Source organism: Halichoeres trimaculatus, unplaced genomic scaffold (genome assembly GCF_033239565.1).
Source record: "Halichoeres trimaculatus isolate MK-OKI-2021-1 unplaced genomic scaffold, fHalTri1.1 fHalTri1_scaffold_19, whole genome shotgun sequence".
NCBI lineage: Eukaryota > Metazoa > Chordata > Actinopteri > Labriformes > Labridae > Halichoeres > Halichoeres trimaculatus.
Window position 1 is genome coordinate 12,547,610 of NW_027437197.1, and position 24,553 is coordinate 12,572,162.

Genomic DNA, 24,553 nt, shown 5'->3' on the forward strand with positions numbered 1-24,553 from the left:
GCGATCGTTGCGACGTTACACACACCATACACTGATAACCACATTATTTTTGGACAACTTTTTTCTTCACCTCAGGGGAAAGACTTAATATAAAAAAGTTTTAAAATAAAATTATTACTTTTTTTTTTTTTTTTTTAATAAACGGTGATAAAGGATTCTTATCTCAAAAAATGACAGCGAGGCCGAGGCTACATTTAGAATAAAATTAAAATTGAAAAGGGTTTCACAATAAATAGTGGCAAATAAAAAGAGTATATTTTAATGAAAATAGAAAATACAGAAGAAAAGAGAAAACTATACTAGTTATGAGCGGAATAAATGTTATTTTGATCCAATTTGTATTTAAACCGTCAGCCTCCAAGCTGTGTTGCAAGAAGTCTTCTTGTAACCCCTTTTAAATTCTTGAAGGATCAAAAATGTGTTATGATAAAAGAAAAACAATTATTCATCCATTTTAATGTATAAAGATTTGGGTTTATAGAAACCCTATGCATACGATGCTTTTATTTTGAAGAAAATGAAACGGAAGTGGTTGTTTGTTTCTGCCGCGCAGGAAGTAGAGAGTGAGAAACAAACTACTGATAATTCTTACTAAAAACCCTGTGAATACGAAAGAAGATGGACAACGATTCAATCGACAGTCTAATCCTCAAGCTCCATGATGTTGACGCGGTGAAGTTTGGGGAGTACAAGCTGAAAAGCGGCATGATGACACCTATTTACATAGACCTGAGAGTTCTCGTGTCCCATCCTGCGCTCATGAACCAGGTTTGCACGTGCAGTCATTTCCAAGCGAAAGCACAAACTTTTCAGGATAAATTCTAAACTACTGTTAAGTCCAACGTTGCATTATTCTGTGACAGAATGTTGTAAAACTCACATTTAAAAGTCGTGGATCTTCGTACTGAAGTATGAAGAGGCTGGTGCCCACGTGGAGGTCTAATTAACACTCAATACTTAAGTCTTCAGTAAGCCCTCGCACCTCACCTAGTTTTTGCATAAAGTAGCTGCTGCTATTGATTTTAAAGGATTCGACAAATCTCAATGTGTTTGCATTTGACAGCACTTGTTCAAATGGGTAAAGCAAGTGGTAGGAATACCATACAGCACGTGATACTTTGCACACGATGTGCAACAATAGTGTATTGATACATCACGATATCTGACATATGAAAGGAAATGAAATGGTAACGTGCAAGATTGATTGCCTTACCCTCCAGAAGTTATGAAAAAGCAACTTGGAGTGGATGTTATTATTTTTGCTCAGACAATAAAGCTTTATTTGCCTTTCAGTTAAAAAAAAGCTTGAAGAAATTTTGAACTGCTACAGCATTGACTCACACGTTTCCTTTGTCAGACTGTTTTTTCAATTTTTATTTTTATTTTTGGCTTCCTTACAGGTTGCAAGTCTCATCTACCAGCGAGTGCAAGAAGAGGAGCTTCAGTTTGACAATGTGTGTGGGGTTCCATACACAGCCCTGCCTTTGGCCACAATCATCTGTTCAAGACATGAACTACCAATGCTAATCAGAAGGAAGGAAGCCAAGGACTACGGTGGGTGGATGGAAGTGTTTGAGCTAAGAAATCAAACGAGTGATATTTTGTTGTTGGGTGGCCACATTGGTTTTGTGACTTTCCAGTTTTCTAAACTATCTTTCAGACCATGCCTACTTTTAGAACTATGAAGCTGCTGCTGCTCCTCTCTTTGGATGTAAATGTTTATTTACAGCACAGTTAAGCACAAACAATGTTTAATGCACCTACTTTTCATTTTGAATAGCTTAAGTGTGATTAAGGCTTTTGTGGCTCTGTGTGAAAGTTTTGTCTACGATACAGACTTATAACACTCTTTGTGTAACCCCATTAGGAACCAAGCGTCTGGTGGAGGGTTCCTTTAGAGAGGGGGATACATGTCTAATCATTGAAGACACAGTGACCAGTGGCAGCAGCATCCTGGAGACTGCTGAAGTACTCTACAAAGGAGGACTGAAGGTGCAGTGTTAAAAAAGGTTAAATCAGAGATATCAATGTGACAGGATTGATTATTGCTCAGAAGTAAAGAGGATTTTTTTTTAAACTCTAACCATGTACCTGTAATTGTCATAATTTTCTTCAAGGTGACAGATGCTATTGTCCTAATGGACAGAGAACAAGGTGGCGTAGAGATGTTGGCCTCTCAGGGAATCAAACTCCATCCCATCATTTCCATGTTTAAGCTGCTCAATGTGCTGATGGCAGCTGAACGCATTGATGCCCAAACTGCCCAGAACGTCCGCAAGTTCATCTTGGACAACAATACTTTCAGGTACGGTTTTAAGCCAAAGTCTTAATGTCTTTTGTGTGAGTGTGACTGATATTAAGTGTCAATTAAATCTTTTCTTTTAGAGCCAAGAAGGAGAATGGCAACGGCGTTTCTGCTGCTAAGAAGCAATGTCTGGAACAGAAGGAGCTGAGCTATGGAGACAGAGCCAAACTACCAAGTATGTAGTATCAGAAATAACCAATACAATGAACAATATTCAGAGACATTGCACTTTCATTCTTTGAGCATCAGCAAAAATTTTGTAAAATATTTCATGCATTTTAAGCCAGTACTTCCTTCATCCTGTGTCATCTCCCTCTTTTTGCAGATGTTCACCCATTAGCATCAAAGCTTTTGAACATCATGGAGGAGAAACAGTCAAACCTCTGTGTGTCTGCTGACGTGACGAGCAGTGAGGAGCTTCTTGAGCTGGCTGACTCTCTAGGTCCAAAAATGTGCATGCTGAAGACACATGTAGACATTTTAAAGGTTGGTGTGAAGCAAGTCCATATTTAACACAAGTATATTGACAGATCTCCTTATGCCCATGTGTTGTCTTTCAACAGGACTACACAGCAGCCTTCAACCAGAAACTGCAGGCTTTGTCTGAGAAACACAACTTTCTCATATTTGAAGATCGAAAATTTGCTGACATTGGGAACACAGTGAAGCATCAATATGAAGGTAAAACAGGACACATTTTTATTTTGTTGTTTTTTTATGTTCATGCTCGTAATGTTTTCTTTTTGTCCATTTCTCAGGTGGCTTGTACCAGATCTCATCTTGGTCCCACATAGTGAATGCTCACGCGGTCCCAGGGCCAGGAGTTGTGAAGGGTCTGAGTGCTGTAGGGAAGCCTCTGGGCCGAGGCTGTCTGCTCATAGGAGAGATGAGCTCCCAGGGCTCACTGGCTACTGGAGAGTACACAAAGGCTGTGGTAAGCATGGTTCATTCTTCTGAGCTGAGCACAGGTTTGTAGTTTTACACAGAGCTGCAGGTATTTATCTCTGTTATCTGTGTTTACAGCTGAAAATGGCAGAGGAGCACACAGACTTTGTGATCGGGTTTATCTGTGGCTCCAAGATCTCAGAGAGACCAGAGCTCATTCACATGACCCCTGGAGTGCAGATACAGGCTGGAGGTACTTTGCACTTCATTTTTCATTTCTTTGGATGCAGTCATTGTCTTCCTGGTGCAGTTCATGCATGTACATTAAACGGTACCTTTCAAAGGTGTCAGTTTGGCCTGGAGGTTAAAAGGAGCCCATGTACACAGAAGCTGTGGTCCTCGTGACCATCAGTTGCTGGTTCAGCCCCTAGGCCACAACCCTTTGCTTCATGGCCTCTTTTCACTTTCTTTTCAAAACATTTACTGTCTGTCCTCTGCTGAATAAAGTCAGACAGCTATCCTGATGAAACCTCTTGCAGAAAGGAATGTCTAAGAAATGTAGTGATGAAGCAAAACGCTAAAGTGACACCTTTAACGACTATCCATGCTAAAGCTTCTTCTAGATATTGGGCTCGTACAACAACTTGGCATATAAAAAATGGACTAAATGTTGAGATATTACATCTATAAATAGATAATTCCTTGCATCTGTGTTCTAGCATATTTATGGCGTTTTTCCAAGCAATACATTTTCATCTGATGCTGTAACACATCTTCAACACAGGGAGGAGCTGTTAGACAAAAAACATGCTATGCATCCAGTCAGTCGACCTCTATCCCAGCACCCCCTCCCATCTCTCTTCAGCTGTTTCCTCCTCTCCTACAGGTGATGTGTTGGGCCAGCAATACACAACCCCAGAGGACGTCCTTTACAACAAAGGCTCTGATGTCATCATTGTGGGACGAGGCATCTTGGAGGCCCCTGATAGGCTGAAGGCTGCTGAGTCATACAGAAATTCAGGCTGGGAAGCTTACACCAAGAGACTGAGCAAGATCAACTGATGGAGGAAGGAGTTTTGATGTTTCCACTCTTTTACACTGACAAGGAGCTCTATGAAAAAAACTTCAGTTTGATTTCATTTCAGTTTTAGGCACACCAGTGTGCTGTTTAGTTGACATAAAAGCACATGGACATTACACTGCCACATCAGTGAGCACACTTTACAACACAGAGTTTTGTGACATTTGTATGGGGTATCCAGAAACCTGTACCGTTTACCACATGTACATTCTGTCCTGTTGTTTGCTGCGTTCATGTAGTGTTTCATGTATAACTTGCAGTTGTGGTGTTTCTGGAAAGGTTTTTCCAGAAAATTTGGAAAAATGTAAATATTTCAGTTTTTTCCTCCTTGTTAAATTGAGCCATGTAGTGTTAAACATAAATAATGAGTTAAGGAGAAGGGAGAGGGATTTTCGTTTTAATGGGGTGACTTATAAACCGCACAAGTCACAAGTGGTTTAAGATTAACATTTTCTTTTTCAAAATGAGAACCATCCTTTTTTCTAAGACATTAGACTAAGATCTCGAGTACAAATAGGAGGGTGTGGCTGCTATTGTTTGCTTGTTGTGGGATGTTGATGAAATGAGCTATGGGTCAACAAAAGAATGGTGGCTTTTTCTTTACTTGACTGGTTGCAAGGACCTAATGAGAATATATCAGTTTGAGACGTTTTGTCAAGTGTCAACTATTTTAGGTTGCAGTGAAACATTTTGTCATGACTGTCTTCCTAATGTCCAATGTCTGCCGTCCATATTGTTAGTTTCAAATGTTGAACTCTGTGTTGAGGAACAAAACACATTTCCAAAGAGATATAAGCACACTGAGCTATGTTTTGAAATGGCCAGTGATGCCACAGTGCCAGACAATAAGTTCTCTATTTTGATCACCTAACTTGTTAAAGGCACCACAAATAAAGATACCATAATAGATGGTTTGTAATACCTCTCCATGAGACCCGTCTGAAATATACATATGGCATTACTGAGGGTAGTCTGTTTGATGTCCTACAGAACAGTAGTTTGGCTTTCCCTCCATGTATTTTGCATCTGAGCAATGAAAGAAATCTAATGTCTTTTGTTTGTACGACATAACTCCTCAATAAATCATATATATTCAAATCAATGTTACAAATATTTATTTTACTTGTGGATGCACGTTTTAAACATGTTCCCTTCCTCTGTACACTATATCTGCCACTCCAACCCTTGCTGGTGATGTAAAGGAGAGGAACCTGATAACTGAAGACTCGGCTGCCCAGACTGCTTGTAGAGACTGAAGGTACGTCATGCAGACCTGCATGCTAGGAGAGCAGCGTTCTATGAAAAGGCAGTATGAGCTCCTTCAGATCTGATGGTGAACGACCCACATTCAACTGAATGAAGCTTTAACATTTTGTGTTAGTTACAAGCAAACAGAAACTTCACTATAATTACATCACCATAGGATTTCTCACTCTTGACAAGGTAGTTAGGCCTGAGACAGTATGACCAGTCATATCCTACCAATACAAAGATGAATCCCTTTGATTTAAAGGCGTAGAAAATTTAAGAACAAAGTGATCCTGCACCAGCTCCAAATACTTCTTTCCTCATGACAGACATATTGTTTGGTGTCTGTCATGAGGTTATGTTCGCATACAAAAAGGCTACATCAAAGTTTCTTTCTGTCACAAGGCTTCACTGATCCAGTCCAGTTTGAGCCCAACATCACTATTTTTCTCTACAACTCCTGGAGGGATCTCAAACAAGCTCTCCCCCAACCTGGAGTTGTAAAGCAGGGTGAGCCACCCAGCAGCACAAGTTATTTGCAAGGCATATGTTATGGAAATGATGCCCTAACGGGCACTGAATGGGACAAATTGAGTCGGCAGGTAGCGACCTGACAATGCGCCTTTTAGGGATCAGCGCAGGCACAAAGGTTAAACACGTTGCCTGGCACACAAGAAGATGAGGAGGAGGAGAAGGGGGGAGGGCGCTCTAGATGTAAAAAAAAAAAAAAAAAAGGGTTGGTGAGAGTAACTCATTTCGTTTAAGTGTGTGTGTGTCCAGCACACACTCACGCACCCCTCCCCCTCTTATGTCAATATTAGGTTAGATCAACGCACCGTGCGACAGGTGTCTGTGCTCGCCCTGAGGATCCTCACAGTCATTTTCATCCATGAGGCGTGGAGAGAGAGACATGAGGGTGGAGACATGGGGGGAGACAGAGAGGGAGCATGTGGAGGTATAAAAGGTGTATACCTGTTACAAACTGCACACACGTTCAGTGCGCGTAAAAGGTGAGTCCTGTCCAAGCATGCGCAATTGGTCTCTGTGGCTTTACTTCTAATGAAGGTATGTTCTTTAAAGGTTCAGTCTTCATTTTTCCCCTTCAAACTATTCTTTTTTATTTCGTGCGTCAAACCTAGGATTTCTTGGTATTTTAACTTTTCTGAATCTCCTTCCACAGGCTTCCTGTCAACAGAGGGTCCAGCTGTTACGCGCTCATTGTCTGTCAAGCAGGATTGCAGTTCCTCTTTTTTGTGCCCTTTTCATGTCTGTATTTGCCTCACGTTGAGCCTCACGCACAATACCTGAAGATGAAGTTTTGTTCGTTCGGCTCGCGTTATGCAGGTACGGGTTGACAACTGGAAAAGACGCACTTTTTTTTCCTCATGGGGTCATCCCTGTTGCATTATTGTTGTCTTCAATCTGCAGTTCAAACTGTGACTTAAGTAAATTTGATTTTAAATCAACTTAATTCTTGGCATCAAATAGGAAGGCTACCAAAGCATATGCACAAAACAAAGGCCACGAAGCTTGGACCACTGCCTTGTCTATTGTCGATGACTTAAAAACAACATAGTTTCAGCAACTGAAGCGCCAGGTGGAGAGGCTAACCTGCAGGTTAGATGGCCTTATTTGCATACAGCTGGCTGCAGGCCATGCTGTATAAGAAGCAAAGTCAACCTCTGAAAATTCGTTGGCTGACAACTGAAGTCACACCACTTATTTCAGATGATTGAAAAAATAAATCTTGAAAAATGAATTTGCTTGTGTCATTTGAAAAAAATATTTAAGGCAGCCAAAATATGGGTTCAATTTGACTAAATGTTTTGTTCTTTTGTTTGTTTCCTCTTTTAGAAAAGTAAAGGTATGGTTACAGCAGACACATTAACTTGTTCCAAATGGGGATTAAGGTTGCATGAAATTTAGGACCAAAGTTCCATCCTCTATTCAACATGTGTTTTCTTGTTTATCTGAAACATAAAGGCAAGGTCAAAAACCTGATCTCACATATATTAAATTTTTCAATAGCCTGCTGAAAAAACACTAAAGGGACCGACTGGTTACAATTTATTGTTTACTTTTTCAACTTTGATAGGACCCTCATTTATGTATCTATCTGAATATCCCTTGCATGATACTGTATTTGAAAAACGTTGGCATTTACAACGACAGGGATGGTGGTCATTGTATGTCCCTTTGGCTTGTATATGATAACCATTTTCCAATGGCCCATTCATGATGACAACGTTTATTTTCCACTGGGGGTCTATTCATTACTGTCCGTCTCCTACGTCATAACCCAAGGCCTGAGGCTGGCAGCAGAGTGCACAAAGATAGGCTTAATAGGGGGTTATGTTAATCATTAACTAAACATTAACCACACTCACCAGACATCTGATATGGGCCATCTGTCATTTGGATGCTATGATTCAGAATTCAGTCGACTGAACCTTTCTAACCTTTGGTAATGCTGAAGTGAATTTCGTGCACTGCCAAGAAGTACACAGGTGTTGTTGTACACGTACCTACTGACACACACACAAAATTAACAGGGAAGCACTCTCTGCACAGGATCTACACTGTCCAATTTTGACCAAATAACATAATTGGGAGTTTTTTTCTCGTACCACGTTCAGTCCAAAAGTAAGCTTAATACTTATATTGTTATGGAAGATAAGAAGAAGCACAACAAACTCATTTTTGTGTTGAAGTTATAAATCCTGAAAAAGCTATTCAACTCCCCAAAAATATTTTCATTTAATAAGACATTTTGAAAGAATAAAAGATATTTTCATCACTTGATGCATGATCAAAATGTAGAGTCTATATAAATGGTCCCATTTGGTTGGAGAATTTAGTCATATGACTTATACTCGAGTGTAAGTTTGATGTGTGATTGTTAGTAAGGCTCTGTCTTCATGCAGCTCATTCCCCAAACTTAGCTGTCTGTTCTTCAGTAAATCCCCACATGCAAGTGTCATCACCTTTACAAGAGGCATTATGGGTGGGAGAGACCTTCCTACCTGTCATTCTTTACCTGAGAGCCTATTTGCCTCTGCTTGGAGCTCAAGTCAATATTTGTTTGAAGCCAGATGAAGGGAAAGCTTACACTCCTCAGTATCCTGGTTACCTTGCCCCAATTTAAACTGACTGTCCCAACTGGTCCTGCTGCTGTTGCTACACCCTTCCTACCAGCTCCAGGAGCAGCGTAAAAGCACACAGGTAATTTGTTTAAAATTCAACATGGAGTCTGGTTGGCGGCTTTGCTCTGTTTGAAACAGAAATGCATGAAATAAAATTTGGGTTATGAACTTTATCAGAAATCAGTTTAGTTTTAACCAAAATAAAGTCAGGATGTGTTTCATTTTTTGATATCTCAACACAGCATAAAGAACTCACAAAGAGGCAGATAATGTGTTTTATGTGTGTTTTTTACATAAACTCGAAGGCCATGTACTGCAGAACTCTGCTTTTTTTTTATCACACTGATGCGACCATATATTCTTGAGATCACAGAAAAAAAATCTGTAGCTCTGTAGCTTTGTTTATTTTCAAGTAGGCTGAAATACAATCCAGATGTGTGTAGAAAGGAATACACTGATTACACAGTGTGCACTTAGATAAAGGCCTGCTGTCTGACAGTTTATTGTGGGTTCATTTGACTTCTTAAGAAAACAGTCAATATTGCAAACATGATTTTTTTTTTTTAAGATTTCAAGAGTCTTATTTTTTCGTTACAGTAAAATGATAAATCATACAAACAAGTGGATGCTACCTCATGAATACCTCTGGGGAAGGAGGCCTCCAGAAACCATGATGTATTTATCATGTTTTTATGGAACTCTTAATACATTTTTAACACTCTAACTCTGTATCTCCAGGTTATGTTTTTTTTTTTTTTATTCTATTCCATCTCTTGTATCTCCTACTGCACACCCTCTTTCTCTTCCTGTAGTTTATTCTTTAGGTGTTCCATTTTGTTTGCACAATCATCCAACAAGCACTAAAGAGAGGTTTCTTTATGTTGAAAGCCTGCTTATATAAACCTGTCATTATGGCCTATATGAATAAAATGAACCCATCTTGTTTCTACCATCAGAAACCCTCACCCAAACTTTTGCCTCCTCCCTCTCACTCCTGGACCATGTGTTGCCCTGGCTGTGACCCCATGAACTCTGCTGCCTATTTACAGCATACATCACTACCATTAAGGCTACTGTTTGTATCTGCACAGCAGAGACATGATTACATTTGTGGTGCCTGCTAAACTGTCGGCTGCTATCTGTAAGTGGTGAAACAAGAGCTTCCCAGAGGCAGTGTGTGCGTGTTATGGGTGTGTGTGCCTGTAGGATGTGTGCTGCTTCCTGTGACAGTTACTGATAATGAAGAGTCATGCAAATGCTGCAGGCTGGTTCGCTCCCCTGGTAGTTTAGTCCTTATCTTTGCTCCCTAATTTTCTGATGGTGGAATACATGCATCTGGATGAGGGGTTAAAGTCAGCATGAATGAGCTCTATGAGTTAATGAGAAAAGGTCGTTTTTGGAGTAATACCTAGAGATTCAAAATGTTAAACTATATGAACAAAAATAAGAGGGGCTTAAAGGAATTGATAACATCAACAGCTAAAAGTTGTTTTAATTTTGAAGTCAATAGAAAGTAGTGGGTTACAAAGAAAAAGCTTGCTTTAAAAAAAACATCACTTCTTTCTGCTTGTACATCTCAATGCAAATGCAGTGTGTGTGTATCTGTCATCACATTTTAATGTTGTTACAATGTGTCAACACTGATAATCCATTTATAAAAGGTTTAAAATTCTACACTCCATTTAGCATTTATCAGTTTTTTTTAATCATTTTTTTCTGCAGGTCAATCCAGCTGCTTGTTTGTCTGTGCAGAGATCAGTGAGGACAAGAGGAGGCGGCACGAGCAGATGTCCTGCTCGCATCACCCATACCTGGATTAGTCTCCAAGGTAACCTTCCACCTGGAGGAGGGTCAGTGCAGTTTGTGTGTCACTGTGTGCCTTTTTGTGTGTCATGTACAAAAAAAAGAAGTCACGTGTTTGTGTGTGTGTGCGTGGTGTGTGTGTGTGTGTGTGTGTGTGTGTGTGTGTGTGTGTGTGTGTGTGTGTGTGTGTGTGTGTGTGTGTGCTTCCATACAAACACGTTTGTATGGATATGTATGTGTGACAGTGCAGGTGCGTTTACGAACGATGCAAATGTCAGGTCTCAGCTCTCACTGACCCAGAAAACAAAAACCAACTCACTTCCTGTATCCAGTTAAGAGCAGTATAAACCTCCAAAGAAACAACATCCAGTCTGAACATCACTGCAATAAGTGGCAACATAATACCCAAAGATTTAAAAAAAAAAAAAAAAAAAAAGAAATCCTTTGAGTCCCAGTCTCAGAGTGTTGCTGGCCACTCTGGTCCTATTTTTGGCAAAAACATTATACAACTTTTTCAGTGTATTGGAAGATGCACTGGTGGTGATTGCTGCACCTTTTGGGCCTGTATGAAAATATATCTCAGAAACAGCAAGGCTTTGTATTCGATACATGATTACAGCGAGGATAATCAAATGCATGGTTACTGAATCTGAGAAGATCATATTTCTACCAGCACACACTGTATAGGGTAAAAAATTTTCATTACACATCTAGGTGTCTGAAAACTTGGGTTCTGCTATAAGTTGGAGTTTTCTGCTCAGTTTGTGATCCAGTTTTCTCCTCCACAGTTTTACAGAATGTGATGTTTTACCAACGAGCACAAATGAATGACTATTTCATACAGCAAGATAAGAATTCAAAACAGAACTGTACTAGCTCTGTGCTTAACTACACCGTCCCTGTCACATGCAAATTCACCAGCTGTATTTAACAGGGAAATGAGTGTGTGTGTGTGTGTGTGTGTGTGTGTGTGTGTGTGTGTGTGTGTGTGTGTGTGTCTGCCTGTGTTGCAAATATCTGCGAGTATGTGCATGTAGACTCTACAGCTGATCCGTTTTTAAGACCTGTGAAGATGGACCCTCCTTACGCATCCTGCTAAATAAACACACACACACACACACACACACACACACACACACACACACACACACACACACACACACACACACACACACACTCACACACACACACACACACACACACACACACACACACACACACACACACACACACGTGACACCATGACACCTGTATCTATACAAGCCTTTTCTTTCACCTGGCCATCACCTGCCGCTGGGGGCAGGGTGACACACACACACACAAACACACAAACACACACATGCACGCACACATGAACATGCACGCACATGTGGAGTGAAGAACAATGAATAGGTCAAAGGAAGACAATGAGAAAGCTGTTCATACAGGTAAACAGCTTTCACTTGCCCACAGTTGAAATACACACACACACACACACACACACACACACACACACATAGCATTTTGAACAGATAAAGCCAACTTACATACCTCTGTCAAAGTTGATGTAATGAACACCTCTGCCACTAGATGTCACCAGTGATGAAGGAAAATGCTGTTCTTATTTGCAAACACACTGTTGCTATTGGACATCCCACTGTGAATGCAGATCTATTAAAATGAATGAAGATATGTAAATTGTCTGATATTTAAATCTTAGTCACATCTGTCTGATTGGTTTGTAAAGCCTCTCTTGTGATGCGTAATTCATTACGAGAATAAAGAGAGAAGGCATGGAGAATTTGTGTTGATAATTACTGTCACAACAAGTGCTGGAAATATACTGCAGTGATTGGATGGTGTCCATTTGGTGAGTTTCAGTAACTGGAACAGGAGATGACAAAATGAAGTTTAATAAGATTACTAATATTCAGAATATGACATCACTTCCTTTAACTCTGCAGTGACAAATAATGCACAACAGGTAACTGGTTATTACCATCCTACAAAGAAAACCACATTTACATTTATTTGATTCAGAATGTCAGATTAGAAATCTATCCTCATTTAGTTCGGGTGTCTTCTCTCAAATTCAAATATTGTAGGAAGTAGATCATAACACACACACACACACACACACACACACACACACACACACACACACACACACACACACACACACACACACACACACACACACACATACGTATTCACATGTTGAGGTATATAAGAATATAGATATATAAATAATTAGGAGATATGGATGCTATTAGATGAAACACACAACCTTACACTCGCAATCTGGGACACCTCAGGGTCTATTCCCACCTTCAGTCGGTGCTCCACTTTACCTACAGCAGAGGAAAAGAGAGAGCGCGAGAGGGAGAGAGGGGATCAGCTCCCAGAATGTGTCTATTATCCGTCTACCCGAATCAAACTGTTGTGTCAGTGCGTTACCATTGTATGCTCTTGGGTCAGGTTGCCTGTGACCATGGCTGCCATATTGATGACTAAGTCAGTTTGGGGCTCTGAGCACAATGGTCCACTGGAGCCTCCACAAAGCACCCGTCTAATGCTCCCCTTTCAGCCGGCCTGCTCAGCTGCTGAGTGTGCAAGGCTGCTGGGCAAATGGAGTGGCGCAGGTCCAGGGGGCCTGGCCCTATAAAAACGCAGACGAGGGGCTCTTCCCCGACATTGATTATACTGGATCTGTCCCACCTCAGTACGTCTGTAAGTATAACACACAGCCGTAGACTTAGCTCAGAAACTGCAATGAGGGGGCAGCCACAGAAATGTGTGTGCTTTGTGTATATGATAGGGAGATAGCTGTGGTCTATCACTACATCAACTGTCCATAAGAAAATGCTGCTTTTAAGGTTTACTAATTTATTCCTCAGCAACCTTTTAATGGAAAAACCTGGCAACATGATGCCTTACTTGTGTGCTTGTGTTTGGCTGGTACACACACATGGACATTGTCACTTCTACCTCTGGAAACTGACCCGAGACATTCTAATTACAATTCTGATTTTTTGTAAATGTATAGTTCAATCTAAAGATAAATTTCAACAATTCACTTGTTTAGGACATCATACCTACCCAAGTCATGTAGATCATCTTGGAAAATGGGTTCATTTTCCATCAGCAAATACTGATCCCTTTTTGAAATCCCTCTGCCGTGGTCAGGGAGTAACCCCTTAAGGGAGAAGCAGCAGCCATGAACACTCAACAGATGGAGCAGATGGGCCAGTTCAAGATCACAGTGTGGGAGGAGGAGAACTTCCAGGGAAAGCGCTGTGAGTTCATGCTGGAGTGCCAGAACATCCTGGAGAGGGGCTTTAAGAAGATCCGCTCCATCAAGGTGGAGAATGGACCGTAAGTCCACATTGTTGTGCTGGTGTTCTTCTCTTGTGACTTTATCCTTCTAGTCTTTACATCTCTCTACATGAGATGTGATTTTTGTGTATCACGACAACTGCTTGACCTTTTGACCTCCTCTGAGTCTTTGTTTTCTATTGTGCTCATGGTCTGTGAGAATAGTTTTACAGGCTGACAGATTTTACTTTTACTTTTCTAATGAAGTCTTTCAAAATAATGACTCATTGCATAAGGAATAACACTAGATATTAAACACTGGGTATTCATTGTTGCCAAAAAATAGATAATTAAGGGCAGCAACCTCAAATAAAATCTCATATTTTCTTCTTTCACACTAAATTCATCTGCTTGAAAAAGTCTGATTAAAAACACAGACTGTAATCAACAAAAGGAGAGGCAGATTACCAAAAAGCATCAATTACAGGCTACACTGTTAAAGCTTTGTTACTTGGCATGTATTGTTTGCATTCATGTGAGCATGCATCCATGTGTAACCCCGCTTGCGATATGAGTTGGCTGTGAGCAGCTGCCGGCTGAGAGCCAGAATGGCTGGTTGACTGACTGGCGATCAGATAAAGAGCAGTGGGTGCAGCAGCAGCAGGGTTGGAGGCAGGAGCAGCAGTATTTAATGTTTGTTTTGTGCCGGCAGAGACAAAAGAAGCTGCATGCTGTTTTCATTCAAGCTCTTTATGTGGGCGGTGTTCGACAAAAATATGTTACAGTGGTCATTATTGTTTCATTTTTGAGATGTATTCAAGTATTATCCTGTTAACAGACTTCTTATTTGTCAGGCCTTCCTCATTTCTCTCTTCTACCTCTTTCTTTGTCCAGATGGGTGGGTTATGAGTACCCAGAGTTCCAGGGGCAGCAGTTTATTCTGGAGAAAGGCGACTACCCTCGCTATGAGGCCTGGAGTGGAAACAGCAGCTACAGAACCGAGCACTTGCTCTCCTTCAGACCCATCAAGTCTGCTGTGAGTTACCATATCCTTCAATTCATCCTTTTGTCTGTCTTCAAAACCAGCCTTTGTCAGCTGCTTACTTGTGCACACAACACACATATCTCTCCACATAGGTCCTAATTTTTAAGCATCTCTTTTAGTATTTTTGTTTGTGTTGGTCTTAAGAGATTATTAGATCTATTTACTCAAGCCCCTTTCCACAAGCAGATCGTATTCTTTTCAGGAGCAGCTGTAGCAAAAACACTGAGGTGTCTTTTCACGATACTTGAAAGTGCTCTGACGCTGTCTTGTATCCTATTCTGACATTTCCTTGTGAAGTTGTCAGTGCCATCACAAGTTTTCTCCATATTTTTGCAGAGCCACAGTGACAGTAAGGTGACCCTGTACGAGTGTGAGGACTTCCAGGGCCGTAAGTTTGAGATGTGCGATGACTACCCCTCCCTACAGGCCATGGGCTGGTGCAGCAAGGAGGTGCCCTCCATCAAAGTTAACTCAGGAGCGTAAGTCACTCATTTTCTCCCTGTTTTTGCCCTCTATCTCTGCCTCCTATCTTCTTTCTTTTCTCACCCTTTCCTCTCATAAAACAGAGTAGTAATTTTCTCCATTTGTAAACATTCTCTTGTCAGGTATATCAGTCTGTAAGATAGGTCAGCCTGTTCTAACTGGTTGTAATGTGGAGTCATTTTTCAGATCATCTTTAGACAAACTGACCAGTCTTTTTATCATCTGATCTTGTCTCACCCCTCCTCCCCTCTGCAGCTGGGTGGCCTACCAGTTCCCCGGCTACCGTGGTTACCAGTACATCCTGGAGAGAGACAGACACCAAGGCGAGTACAGAAACTACAATGAGTTGGGCACCCAGGCTCATACCAACCAGGTGCAGTCCATTCGTAGGATCCAGCAATAAGTCTTCAGTCTGCCTGTCTGATCAGATCTGACAGATTGAAACCCTGACCCTCTTCCTTATTTTGAACCCGGACAGATCACTGTCACAGAAACAGTAGATGGACAAACTCTTTCTATCACTCTGTGGCTCTGCTTTTATGGAAACTCAGAACCTACTTCTACTACCATGCTCAAGCATGCTCTTGAAATAGGAAATAAAAGCTTTTCTTCCAAACTAGACACTGTTTGTTTTTTTTTCTTTTTCCCTTTATCAACCAAAATTAATAACTTTAAGTCAAATTTAGCAAAGATTGGCCACAATCAGCTGTCAATCATTTTGCACTTTGACAATCAAATGAGTTCTTCCGAATCAGAGCCTTTTTATCCTGAGCTTCATACACAGGCTGTCATGAGGGACAATTTTTGGCTTTGTATCTATTTAAAGAACATATTTAGACTTTTAGTGAACATAAATGGGAAGATTTGATAAAAATCTCTCTGTTAGGTTTTAGAGTGTGTTATTGTTCCTGTCAGACTGTTTTCTTTTTCCAATAAACAAGAGTACAAGATTGCATTTGTTTCGGTTATTTATTCTTTGACCATTGCAGAAATAAAGCCTGAAAATAAGGTATGAGTCATGACAACATGCACTGTCTCAAAAGTTAAATGCATATTTAATGAACATATAAAGAAAAAAAAGTTAAAATAGTAAGTTTCTTTTGCTTGCTTTTCTTTTTCTAACAGAATAATACAATTATGTCATTCACAGTAAAATTAAAATAAGGACTCTTAGATATTTCAGGCACAGACACTTCTGCTGTTCTGTGGTGACAGCACACATGCAGCTGTCTTTTATTCCAGCTGCATCATAAGCATGTCAGACGAGGCCAGCAGAGGTCCTCTGAGAGACAACTGACACGTGCAAGGTTTCTAGTTTTTAAAAAAAGGTAGATGCTCAAGTGTAGACAAAAGCACTATAATATTTGCAACTAAGGAGTAGCTAAATAGTATTTTTCCCCCTCTTAGACTTAACAGGACTGAGACCTTAAAAACTGATAACTGGATCCACAAAATCAGCTTGCAATGTGTGACACACAAGAAGTTATATTGAATCCTATGCATTTTTGCTCCTAGTCATTTGATAATATAATCTATAGCGTGTTAATTGTAAATTTTGTACTCAGTGAAAAGTTTCACCCATGAAACAGGCAAGGTTACTTTATTGCATAGTATTTTTGAGATTGGTGAAAATTTTCCTAATTATTTATCAATGGACCAGGTCAAAATCAACAGGATTGCAGAACAATTATTATGATGACACACTAACAGAGTCAGGGTTAATTTTTTTTTCTAATTTAAAGTACATTAAGGAGTTTAATTATTTGTTTTTAAAACAGACAAAGCTGCTTCGAGAGATGTAATATGTAATGCAGACCACTGAGACCTTGTTGGTTTAATTTGGGCCTTTTTTAAGTAATAAAATTGGCCTTTTCTTATGTGTCGATGGCCCATCTCCTGCTTCAACTTTTCACAAAACTACCTCCAACTGTAGTAGCTTGACATCTGTTTGTGTATTCTAATGTGACACCATCATGTTTATCCAGTAGTCACACAGTGGGATCCTGGAGTGTGTTTACCTCCACACACACTCCTCCTGTTGGTCCAGGACGTGGGATTCCGTGACACACACCCACAAGCCTGCACTGGCTCATGGTCCCACACCCAAAAAACCAGGATCTTTTAATAAATGTGTAACCATGCACACACACCTTTCTCAAATATACATTCCTGTGCAGAGTGATTAAAGCTGCTGCACTGGGGCTTAGAAAGGAGTGACACTTTAGTCGACAGGTTAGTTCCAAACTGAGGTTCATTGGGCGCACATTTCAGAGCACTGAGGTAAGATTTGTACTTATAATTTTGCATTCATCCTTGCTGTGGTTATATCAGGGTGTGTATTACTGGTGTTTTCTACTGAATCTAATTATAGGAGGTTTTATTATACAGAAACGTGGCAACTCATGACATAATGCTATTTAACCTGCTGTGTTTTATTTATCTTTCTGAGTACAAATTGGCTACGTAGGCCACTGCAGGGCTTTTATTTGCCTTACTACACTTTGGGCAAACCATATAAACTATTTCAGATTCTAATGGATTATATGCAGTTAGCGTGTGTAGATATTTTCTATTGCTCAGTTTGAATTGCAGGCTTGCCATCAAATACTGACATGATTCTATTGTTATATAAAAGCTAAATGAATTGGTATGCAAATAACCATACTATTGTTAAAAAAAAAATTGGAAAAACACTGATGAATACGTTACTGAGGGTATTTTTTTGTTACTGTGTGTTTGTATTTCTTTCTGCTAGTGGATTTGTACCTCCAAATGCTGACAAACCAGAGGTGATAGTCTCCAGCCTCCAAAGGATACAATCTAGTTTTCGAGGCTTGTTTTAAGTTGCCTGCGCCTCATACATGGACACAGGCAGCTAAAGCAAGTCTGGGACGCCAGAGTCACACCTTCTAGCACAGCTGAGGAAACACTGCCTGGAGGAAAATGGAACATCCACCTTGCATCCTGAAAGAAAGAGGATGAGGAGTCATTTTCATAAAAATGTTGCACTTTGATCGCTCAATATTTTTCTGCTCTTCATCTTAGAGTACTAATCCTAATATGTATATGCATAAATTTTGAGTGTTACAACTGTAAACGAAAAGGGACTTGTATATATACCACCCTGCATGCTAACTCCACCTGATGAATAAACAACAAATCAAACAACTATACTTAAAAACTCTGTGACCTGATTCTTACAGTTAATCTGCATTGGTGCATGTCCGGCTTTGCATGTGGTACATCAATGAGCAACAGCTAGATCAGATGATGGGTTATTAGCAGACTGTTTACTTCTGGGTTCAGTCAACAGAGAGTGATTTGAATTTAGGAGTAAGGGAAGGATTCTGTGTTCTTAAAAATTTGTAGGGACTAAATTTCTGAATATATTTTCAAAATATCAAGATAATTTAGTCTTAATTTCCCTTGAAGCACTAATACATGCAAAGCTTGTAGTGAGAGAAATTTGTGCGTTTTTCTGTACTATGTCACAAGTTACTTTTCTTTGATCCTACTGACAAATTTATATAAATATTATATTAATTTACATGTTGACAACTTTAAATTTTACTGTACTTGTGTTTTGAAAACAAAACATCACACCACACCAGGTTTGTGTGAAATATCAAGATTTGTGAATAAATAAGTACCAATGCCACAGAGCGTACACATTTTTTTAAAATTTTGGAATCATGTGATTGGACTTTCTTGGATTGCTTAGAGAGGACTTATGTAAAAAAGGTGCCATAATAGGAAATTGCATGATGGGTGCAGTTAATATCCCACAGTCAAAACTCTGACAGTGACACAGCAAACATCTTAACACACCAATCCTTATACAAATACCTCTTAATCCTAAGTATTTGTAAAATTTGCACAATGGCAAGACCTTTATAAATAACATGCCATTTTAAATGTTTGATTCTAGCATGAAAGTGCAGCTTAAAATATAAGCTCATTAAGAAAATAATGAAAATAAAATTTAGCATTAGTCGTGTCTGAATAAATTTCTGCTGAAATCTTTTTTCTACTTTTTGTGGATGAGTTAATGAGCAACTACTTTTATACACTGGTCAACCATCAATCATGCTAAAACAAGGAGACACAACTTTTTGAAATATCTACATTAAAAAAGGTGCTTTATATCGTTGAAATCGAGAATAGTCAGATATGTTCAGTTTGTTTTTTACTCGAGCACCAGTGATTATGGCTTTATAGAGGCTTTATAACCTTAAAACCCACAAACAGAAGGTTCAGGGGGATGAAATGTTCTTGTTTTCCCATGTGCACTGAGGCGTGTTTTTCAAGGTAAATATTCCTTTTCCAGCATGAAATCGCTCTTTGTTGTTTGCCCAGAGGTAAAGAGGCGGAAAAGTGAGGAGGATCTGAACTGGTTTCCATGTCAAACACTTCAATTCACCATAGAAACTCAGATCTTAACGCGGAAACTTTATTAAACTGTGATGGTGGATTGATAAGGGCCAATTTCTATCGGCCTCTTTTTATTGTGGGCACCAGGCGGGCTGACAGAGGTAAATTGCTCTTTTAATTAAAGCAATGCACCAGGGGAAATTGCTGTCTGAATATTGTCTCAGAGATGGGGGCCAGTGACAGTTGCCTGGAAACTTCAATCTGTCCTCCCGCATTTATTCCAGATCCCAGTTATGAGATAAAGTTTAATAAAAATCTTTTCCTCCGCCACCAACGAAATGAAATCCAACCCTTTCTGAACAAGTGAACACAATGAGACAGGACTGCGGAGGAAACCTCATGTTCAACATGTATCTCTCAGGTTCGTGAGTTAGTCTCCTGGAATTACAGAAATAAGCTGTAATAATAATTCTTTAAATTCTGCTGTGGGTGTGGGTGTCCTGAGGCGGGGATGCTCCGTCTCGGGGCTGAGCATTGTTCGGTTTCAATCTGAAAGCCCGTCTGCTCTTTTGTCGGAAATCGGAAATCCTTTTTCCTGGACGCGTTTCCTGGCTTCCCGGAGAGGAGAGCGCGCAGAGGACACGCTTCTTGCATTAGGCTGAGGCTGGACCAGGACACATTTAGGATTTTAATCCATTTTTGCATTTTTTTTCACCACAGTTTTTATTTTTCTTTTATTTTCTTTTTGGATTTTGGCAATTTTATTTTTTGTACTTTATTTTGCAATCTCTTTAAGTTTATACACAGATCCTACGCATTTTAGCATCGATGGTCTTTGAAAGGCTTTTTTCTCAAAATAAGTAGAGTTGAAAAATGTATTTATGGAAGCAACGAAATTATAACTCTATAAGTAAAACTGTAATGCTTATGATTCTATTCAAGTTCATATTGATCCACCTTGGAATTTCCTGTTTAATTGGTAATTTCTAGAAAGCTGGTAACGATCCTAAATATAAAATAATAATAATAATAAAAAATAATCGAGATGGGGTAAAATAAGCAGCTCTTTGGTTTATCCAGACAATATGCTATCTGTGATAGATAGCAGGTTTGTACTTAACTATGGAGGAGACCAATTTAATGGTGTTGATGTTGACTATGTGTTTTGATTTTAGATCCAACGGAGAACCTGTTGAAGGAAAGCAAAGGAGCATCCTGGGCTCCGATAAACACGGGAGTGCAAAAAGGTAAGAGAAGACGATGTTTCCTGCACAGAAATTACCTTTGTTTTTCACAGAAATTAGGCTCGTATAGTATATTCTTGATATCTACGGTGATGTTTTCAGTGATGGATCAATTTACAGTCCTATCGTTTGTCATGTGAGAAAAACCTCTTTTTTGGATTTGAACAAATACATTTTCGATAAACGGATCAAATCCCCCAAAATACAATTGTACTTCTTCACAAGATCCAAGTGTATTCTTATTTCTTATTCTTCTTCCATTTTTTGTCAAGCGTCTACGCTCTGCAGGTGCATAAGGTTTTTGTTGCTAAATAGGCCTATAATATTCATTGCAGTATTTTTGGTTGCTATCACGATTTTTTTTTGTCCAAAATCACTCTTTTTAAATCCCAAAACATCACATCCAATTGTTGAAAAAAACAACAAGAAAAGAAGTAAAAGAAGAGAGTGCATTTAATGAAAAAATTAAAAAAAATAAACCAGCAGAGAGCAGGATCTGCCTTTTGGCTTCGCGTACATCCATCTTATTTTAACGTGTTTGCATCCACGCCCATTAAGGACAGGAAAAAACGCAACATGAAGACTTCTGTGAAGCATTTGAATTTAAGAGTAGCATTAAAATCTGTACTTACAAAATAAGAAAAACCCACAGCCGATGAGAATTAAGATATCTTATTTTTCATATTGTAGGCTACTAAATCCTGTCATTGCTGATCCATCGTAACACCTGACATAAAATACCATCATGATTTTGACAATGGGCCAAGAGAAATTCGCTTAAGATGTTTCTATTTCTTAATTTGAGAGAAAACTTCGTGCTTTATCGAATTTGAGCTCTGTCTCATAAGAATGAAATCAAGAACATTGTTACCTTTTATCTTTGAATTAGAAAAATGATTTTCACTTTGTTCCATATGGGAATTTATAGACCTAAATATTTTTTCTTTGGATTCATGTTTTATTTTTCATCTGCGTAATAGCGCTCTGGTCACATGTACTTATTTTATCATTGTCTCAAGGCAGTGGTCAGATCCAGCTGTGGCAGTTCCTGTTGGAGCTCCTCTCAGACAGCACCAATATGTCATGCATCGCCTGGGAGGGCACCAACGGCGAGTTCAAGCTCATCGATCCGGACGAGGTGGCCCGGCGTTGGGGGGAGCGCAAAAGCAAACCCAACATGAACTACGACAAGCTGAGCCGCGCGCTGCGCTATTACTACGACAAAAACATAATGACCAAAGTCCACGGGAAGCGGTACGCCTACAAATTCGACTTCCATGGTTTGGCGCAGGTGTGTCAGCCTACTACCACAGAGCAGGCCCTCTACAAGTTTCAAGGCAACTTCTCACCGATCCCCTTCTCCGGGATCTCCAAACTGAACCTCGTGGCCCCCGGCGTGGGGCCGTCAGGTTTCTCCTATTGGCCCGGTTCCCCTCCGGCGGCTCTGTATCACACCCACAACCTCCAGCCTCCAGGGCCTTTTGGCACCGTGTCCCCATCTCACATCAGCTGTGTCAACAACATCAACAGTCTGAGTAACATCAATAGCCATTACAACTGACTACAACTGTTAGACAAACTAGAAAATTAAATCCCCACAGGTAATACAACTACCGACGACTCGAGATGGCAAAGACTGAAAGATCTGTGTTGCAAGTTTGTGGATAAAACAAAATCTCAATTTGTCCAAGAGAAGAAGGCGTTGCACAAGCAGTTTTCCTTTTCTAAACATGTACGCATGGACCTGTAGTGATGTGAATGAGACTGAGACATTGGTCTGAAAAACTCGGAGAACGTGTAAATATAACACAAAAAAAAAAAAACACATTTTACCGTTTATAATGTAAAATAAAACAGTGGAAACCGTCTAGGTTAAAACTTGTACACACATTCCATAATTTAATCACAATCCCTAAATTCTGACACAAAAGGTATCGATAAAATGGTAAACGAAAATAATAATAATTATTTAAAAAATTGTTTTATAGCTAAGCTATACCCATCAGGTCTCACCCACTTTCTGATCCTCTACATATCCTCTCTCGCTAAGTGGAGTTATTATTTTGCATATAAGTTGTTTATGGTGGAGCAGATCGACAGTTAATACTGGACTATTAGCGCCATCTCGTGGCTTTAAAACGATATTATGTCAATTTGTCTAAATTGTTTATTATTATTTTTTTGTCGTGTTCTGATGATTATGCATCGTCCATTCATTGTTTTCTCTGATAGCACATTTTACGCACCGTGTCGAATCTGTTAAATAAATAAATAAATAAATCAAACTTGCAATAAAATTTAATCTTGTACATTTGAACCCGTGAAACTAGAGCGGATGTACATATTTTTGATTTGTGTGATGAATGCTGTGTGGATTAGTTTCATAAATAGTAAGTCAGCAACGACTTTGTGTATTTTGGTGGATTGAGGAACGTTAAATTCATGAATTCACAAAGCTTTATCATATAGTGAAAACATCAATAAAGAATTATTAATTGAATAAAGTCTGTCGTGGTTCAATACGTTTTTTGGGGGCTGAGTTGGAGTTGCCTAATTACTTAAATTTATACGCCAGATATGATACTTTTTTGATAACGAGCTGCCCAAAGAAGTTGCAGGGTTTTATTCATTATTTATTGGAAAATAAAATACATAACCTCCCATTTTCTGACCAATTAAGAAAGAAAATTCGTCGAATTCTGATTTTTGTTGCATCAAAAACAAAAGTCTTATAAATAGAAAAAATATATTTTTTTTTCACTATTTTGTAATACTTTGAAAAAAAATATTTAGTGCTCCAAAATGACAAATATAAATGAAATAACCCAAATATCTTCCTTTTTTCTATCATAAATAGAGATTTCATGAACTATTTACATATACTATTACTGCAAATATACTACTGTATCAGCCTAAACAATGGTAGGTCCAGGTAGAACTTGGAAACCACATGGGGGCGCTATAGGTCTTCCAGCATCAGAACAGTCTTTACATAACAAGATGACATTTTAGGACTCAGAGAAGAGAGAGAGTCCATCTGCAAATAAAAGATTAACCCATAAATCTCTTCTTTCTGACACAGCAAACCAACTAAGACCAGAGTTAGTCTGAGCTGAGGATTCAGAGACACATGAATGGTGGGTCTTAATGGAGAGCTCATCACTGTAAAGACAAAAAGGAGTGAATCTAGACAGACAGCCAAAAAAGAAAAAAAGAAATAAATAAACAAGACAGAGAAGAATAGTTAGAATTCCATTCATTTAAAAAATAGAAACTGTTTTTTTAAGTAAGTGTGCAGTCCTTAACTATGTCAAAGTGTGTGTCTAAGGTCAAAGAGGGCATGAAAGTGAAGCAGAACAGCAAACAGTGGTGATACTGGTGAGATGTAGCTGGCCCCCTGTGTAAAGGAACAAGCAAGAGGGCTTGCAGCAGAAGAGAGAGTGTTTGGATGTACTGTGTCCCGGGTATAGGATGGAACTGAGCCAGTCACAACATGGCAGACAAAGTGGTGCCCTGAATCAGAGTGGAGCAGCCAGATTAGCAAATGAAAAGTGGTCATGCATTAGAGGAAAGACCGTTTAGGCAGTCAACCAGCTAGTTGAACAAGATATTGGTTTAAGTTGACAGCTTGAAAGGAAAAGGAGAAAAAAA

The 24,553-nt window shown here is 39.4% G+C and overlaps 3 protein-coding genes across 3 annotated transcripts; all 3 read left to right on the plus strand.

The window, feature by feature from the left end:
- The first annotated feature begins 521 nt into the window (after positions 1 to 521).
- umps (uridine monophosphate synthetase) lies at positions 522 to 5,342 on the plus strand. Its single transcript, XM_074694802.1, has 10 exons — positions 522 to 768; positions 1,401 to 1,554; positions 1,868 to 1,992; positions 2,118 to 2,305; positions 2,386 to 2,480; positions 2,631 to 2,791; positions 2,869 to 2,986; positions 3,064 to 3,239; positions 3,329 to 3,443; positions 4,077 to 5,342. The coding sequence occupies exons 1-10, from the start codon at positions 619 to 621 to the stop codon at positions 4,250 to 4,252; spliced, it is 1,458 nt and encodes a 485-aa protein (XP_074550903.1). The 5' UTR covers positions 522 to 618; the 3' UTR covers positions 4,253 to 5,342.
- Positions 5,343 to 13,661: 8,319 nt separating this feature from the next.
- cryba2b (crystallin, beta A2b) lies at positions 13,662 to 15,690 on the plus strand. Its single transcript, XM_074695046.1, has 4 exons — positions 13,662 to 13,819; positions 14,654 to 14,795; positions 15,141 to 15,283; positions 15,543 to 15,690. Exons 1-4 carry the CDS (start codon positions 13,662 to 13,664, stop codon positions 15,688 to 15,690), a joined length of 591 nt encoding a protein of 196 aa, XP_074551147.1.
- Positions 15,691 to 19,990: 4,300 nt separating this feature from the next.
- On the plus strand, positions 19,991 to 23,372 carry fev (FEV transcription factor, ETS family member). Its single transcript, XM_074695539.1, has 3 exons — positions 19,991 to 20,079; positions 20,834 to 20,905; positions 21,922 to 23,372. The coding sequence occupies exons 1-3, from the start codon at positions 20,031 to 20,033 to the stop codon at positions 22,461 to 22,463; spliced, it is 663 nt and encodes a 220-aa protein (XP_074551640.1). The 5' UTR covers positions 19,991 to 20,030; the 3' UTR covers positions 22,464 to 23,372.
- Positions 23,373 to 24,553: the final 1,181 nt, after the last annotated feature.

What these genes read in the sequence shown, in the direction of transcription:
- umps (XM_074694802.1), top strand. Translation starts at nt 619, where the DNA reads ATGGACAACGATTCAATCGACAGTCTAATCCTCAAGCTCCATGATGTT. An exon ending in ATCCTGCGCTCATGAACCAG is followed by an intron (nt 769 to 1,400) that starts GTTTGCACGTGC and finishes GCTTCCTTACAG; the next exon opens with GTTGCAAGTCTCATCTACCA. An exon ending in GAAGGAAGCCAAGGACTACG is followed by an intron (nt 1,555 to 1,867) that starts GTGGGTGGATGG and finishes TAACCCCATTAG; the next exon opens with GAACCAAGCGTCTGGTGGAG.
- cryba2b (XM_074695046.1), top strand. Translation starts at nt 13,662, where the DNA reads ATGAACACTCAACAGATGGAGCAGATGGGCCAGTTCAAGATCACAGTG. An exon ending in ATCAAGGTGGAGAATGGACC is followed by an intron (nt 13,820 to 14,653) that starts GTAAGTCCACAT and finishes TTCTTTGTCCAG; the next exon opens with ATGGGTGGGTTATGAGTACC. An exon ending in TCAGACCCATCAAGTCTGCT is followed by an intron (nt 14,796 to 15,140) that starts GTGAGTTACCAT and finishes ATATTTTTGCAG; the next exon opens with AGCCACAGTGACAGTAAGGT.
- fev (XM_074695539.1), top strand. Translation starts at nt 20,031, where the DNA reads ATGAGACAGGACTGCGGAGGAAACCTCATGTTCAACATGTATCTCTCA. An exon ending in GTTCAACATGTATCTCTCAG is followed by an intron (nt 20,080 to 20,833) that starts GTTCGTGAGTTA and finishes TTTTGATTTTAG; the next exon opens with ATCCAACGGAGAACCTGTTG. An exon ending in AAACACGGGAGTGCAAAAAG is followed by an intron (nt 20,906 to 21,921) that starts GTAAGAGAAGAC and finishes CATTGTCTCAAG; the next exon opens with GCAGTGGTCAGATCCAGCTG.